This window comes from Hordeum vulgare, chromosome 3H, assembly GCF_904849725.1.
Source record: "Hordeum vulgare subsp. vulgare chromosome 3H, MorexV3_pseudomolecules_assembly, whole genome shotgun sequence".
NCBI classification, from domain to species: domain Eukaryota; kingdom Viridiplantae; phylum Streptophyta; class Magnoliopsida; order Poales; family Poaceae; genus Hordeum; species Hordeum vulgare.
This window is the reverse complement of record NC_058520.1, coordinates 499,442,291-499,445,793: the sequence shown is the minus strand read 5'-3', so window position 1 is coordinate 499,445,793 and position 3,503 is coordinate 499,442,291. Positions and strand designations below refer to the sequence as shown.

The following is a 3,503-nucleotide window of genomic DNA, read 5'->3' as shown; positions in this document are numbered from 1 at the left end:
ATACCATGACACAATGTTTGAAACAAAGTTGGACAACGGCAACATCGCGATAATCGACCGTGTACTCGAGATCGAGGCCCATGAACTTGTGTTTCTCCTTTTGAATCCATGCCTCGAACATAGAAAGAAAAATCGGGACCTTGGCGCTGTCGTTCGTGTAGACGACATCGAGATTGGTCGTGCCATGTGCGTGCACCTTCCCGTAGCGAGTGATTGGATTCATGGTAGAGGATGGAGATGGAGGAGAGGGAGACGAACAGAGGAAACAAAGACGAACAGGCGAGAGGGAGGCGCTGGTCTCGTTTGATCTTGCGGTTACTGTAGCGTTTGGTCTCGCGAGGAACAACTTCTAAGGCGCGGGAGTCGAACGATTTGGACCTTTAGTCCCGGTTTGAGACACGCCGGGACTAACAGGGCTCGCGTCAGGCGAACGGTTGCCATTACCCCTTTAGTCCCGGTTCGTGGCTCACACCGGGACTAAAGGTCCCATCTGAACTGGGACTGATGCCCTGGCCTGACGAACCGGGACTGATGCTCCCATTGGTCCCGGTTCGTAATAGAACCGAGACTAAAGCCCTTTCATCGCCTCGACCAAAGCCCTGTTTTCTACTAGTGTCTAAGTAGAAAAATTTGTTGTATGTGATGTTATATATTTGTTTGACTTGTGATCATATACTGTTTAAATTGCTTGACTTGTGATGTTATGAAAGAGACCGGAAAATCTGTTGTATGTGATGTTATATATTTGTTTGACTTGTGATCATATACTGTTTAAATTGCTTGTTGAAAATACAAAGAAAATGGTGCCAAAATTTTGAATTATATGTTGTCCAAATGTAGAGAGATATATGAGCACATAGAGATAATCTCACCATTCATATGGGGAGAGGTGAGTGGAATGAGATTCTTTTCATTTTACCTTCCAAACCAAACACATGGACGGAATCAACCCATGCCATATTTTTATGTCCAATCAAACACAAGAATGAAATCAACCCATGCATTCGGAATGGAACCATGACATTCTATGTCTTTTGATTCTCAAACCGAAAACACCCTAACACACTAGGATACATCAATATCGCAGGGATGCCATATGAGACAGCTAAGACCCTGCTGATTCCATTAGTTTCCTCTTTATTTCTCAACAAAAGGGACCAGTGGAGTTACCGGCGGCTCATTCGGTGTTATTAGCAAGGAAATTCTAGAGTGGAAGGAGTCTTTTATTTCATGTAACTTTGTGCATGAATTTGGAGCTTCAAATTACAAAACTCATAGTAAGATAGTTAGGGTGGGTTATTCTCTCCCTCAGGGAAGACATGTTTGGTTGGGCATATAACACGATGCTCTTGTAATACCTGCGAATGTTGGGACTGATTAATAAAGCCTGGCTTTCTTTGCTCAAAAAATAATAATTCATTTTTCAACATTTCTCAACTATATTTCTCAAGAGAAAAAAAAAACTTCATTCTTCAACACGTACCGTTGGCTTCGGCACGACTGCAAACAGACGGTCCAAAATTACTAAAAGGCGGCGTCTACGTGTAGCAGTCACGCAAAGTCCATTTTACCAGTTGTGACACTCCAGCTGTGTCTCCGCTGCTGCACCATGCACCACCATGCACCTCTCACCGTAGCCCTGTGTACCCCGCGGCCGGCACAGAACACGCGCGTGTGATGTGCCACGTGTAGCTGCTTGTTCGTTCGTATTCCCGGCCCGGTCCACGCGGCTCCATAAATACCCTCCCGGCTTCACGCATTCCACCCCTTCCACCTCCTCCTCGGCCTCCACCGATCTCCAAAAAAATGGCCGTCACGCTCACGCCCGACCTCCCCCTCCTCCTCCTCCTCCTCGGGACGCTCCTCCTCCTCGCGGCAGCGCCGGCCCCCTCCGCCGCGGAGAAGTTCGTCGTCGGCGACAAGAAGAACTGGGCCCCCAACGTCAACTACACCACCTGGCCCGACCAGTACCGCTTCCACGTCGGCGACTGGCTCCGTACGTATCCCTCTCCCCCCTCAACCCTTCCCCCACACCAGAATACCTGATCTCCACCGTCTTCTCCGGTGAACTGATCCGCTCGTGTCGATCGCGCAGAGTTCAACTACGCCAGGGGGGGCATGTACGACGTGGTGCAGGTGGCCAACGAGGCGGCGTACGAGAAGTGCGACCCGACCAACCCCGTCGTCAGCTACGACCGCGGCCGCGGCTACGTCTTCCAGCTCAACCACACGGGCCGCTACTACTTCATCTGCAGCCGCGGCTACTGCTGGGGCGGCATGAAGGTCACCGTGCTCGTCGAGGACCGCCCTGCGCGCCCGCCCTACGCCGCGGCGCCGGCGCCCAACGCGGCCGCGCACCACGCCGGCGTCGCCTCGTGGGCCCTCGCCGCCGCCGCGGCCTCGCTCTGCGCGGCGGTTCTGGGTTTGCCGTTTGCGGTGTGAGCGGAGGGAAGGGACCAATGGGTCTTTTCGAGTATGGACGGGCCGTCCAGCCTTTTATTAGCGCCACTCTGTGTCTGTGGCCATGTATGGAAGGTACTTACTGGTTAAGAAAGCGTGATTTGGAAGCTTGCGTATTTCCTGCAGTTTTGGACTTTTGGTCCGTCCTTTTGGTAAATGATGCGCACACGCAACTGTAGTAAAAAACAAAATGGCACATGCAAGTGCTGAGCCAAATATAGCACAGGCTGCGAATCGTGAAGAAGACGAAAAGATTATAAGCATTTTTCGATTATAAACATTTTTCTTTTTTGAGAAAAGAAGTTCCATAAAGTTTTTGTTAACTGATGGAAATGTGTCTTAAAGGGACTGGCAAAAAAAAGTGAGATTGGTGGCGCTCATAACTCTTAGACAATCAGAAGAAAACTTCACCCAAAAACCAGTAATCGTGAAGAAAATGGCAAGAGATACGAGGCGCAATGTGAGCGGATCCTCCTGCGAGTGACACGAGAACCAAGTGCGGCAGCCGTGTCACTTTTCCAACTGCCGTGCTCTGCTTTTGCTCGTCATTTCATTTCCTAATTCTTCGTGTTGCCCATCCACGGCAGGTATTAATTGTGAGATTACGTTTATGTGCGTGTCTCCTCCCTGCATCGTCACCCTCAAACCTCACGTGTTCTTCCATCCGGATCCGGGTAGGAATTATTTCACTACACCCATCGCTCAAACTCATATCTTACAATCTGCAACTAACTGTATATATTTTTTTAAACGAAGGCACGAGATTTGCCTCATCTATTAAATAAGGAAGAAGGGTTACAAAATGTTACAAACTCAAACTCATATCTTACAATTTACAACTAACTGGATATAATTTTTTAAACAAAGGCACAAGATTTGCCTCATCTATTAAATAAGGAAGAAGGGTTACAAAATGTTACAAGCTCGCACAAACCGGCATGTCAATTACTCGCGAATTACAATAGACCTAAACTCTTTTGCGCCTGCGGCGCCCCAAAGATTAGTCTCTTCGCCGATAGCTTTTAAGAGGGCTGAAGGTGGAA

The 3,503-nt window shown here is 48.8% G+C and overlaps 1 protein-coding gene across 1 annotated transcript; it reads left to right on the top strand.

Annotated features, from left to right (window-relative positions):
• The first annotated feature begins 1,748 nt into the window (after positions 1 to 1,748).
• On the top strand, positions 1,749 to 2,585 carry LOC123440290 (lamin-like protein). The gene is made up of 2 exons (XM_045116868.1): positions 1,749 to 1,996; positions 2,096 to 2,585. The coding sequence occupies exons 1-2, from the start codon at positions 1,807 to 1,809 to the stop codon at positions 2,440 to 2,442; spliced, it is 537 nt and encodes a 178-aa protein (XP_044972803.1). The 5' UTR covers positions 1,749 to 1,806; the 3' UTR covers positions 2,443 to 2,585.
• The last annotated feature ends 918 nt before the right edge of the window (positions 2,586 to 3,503 follow it).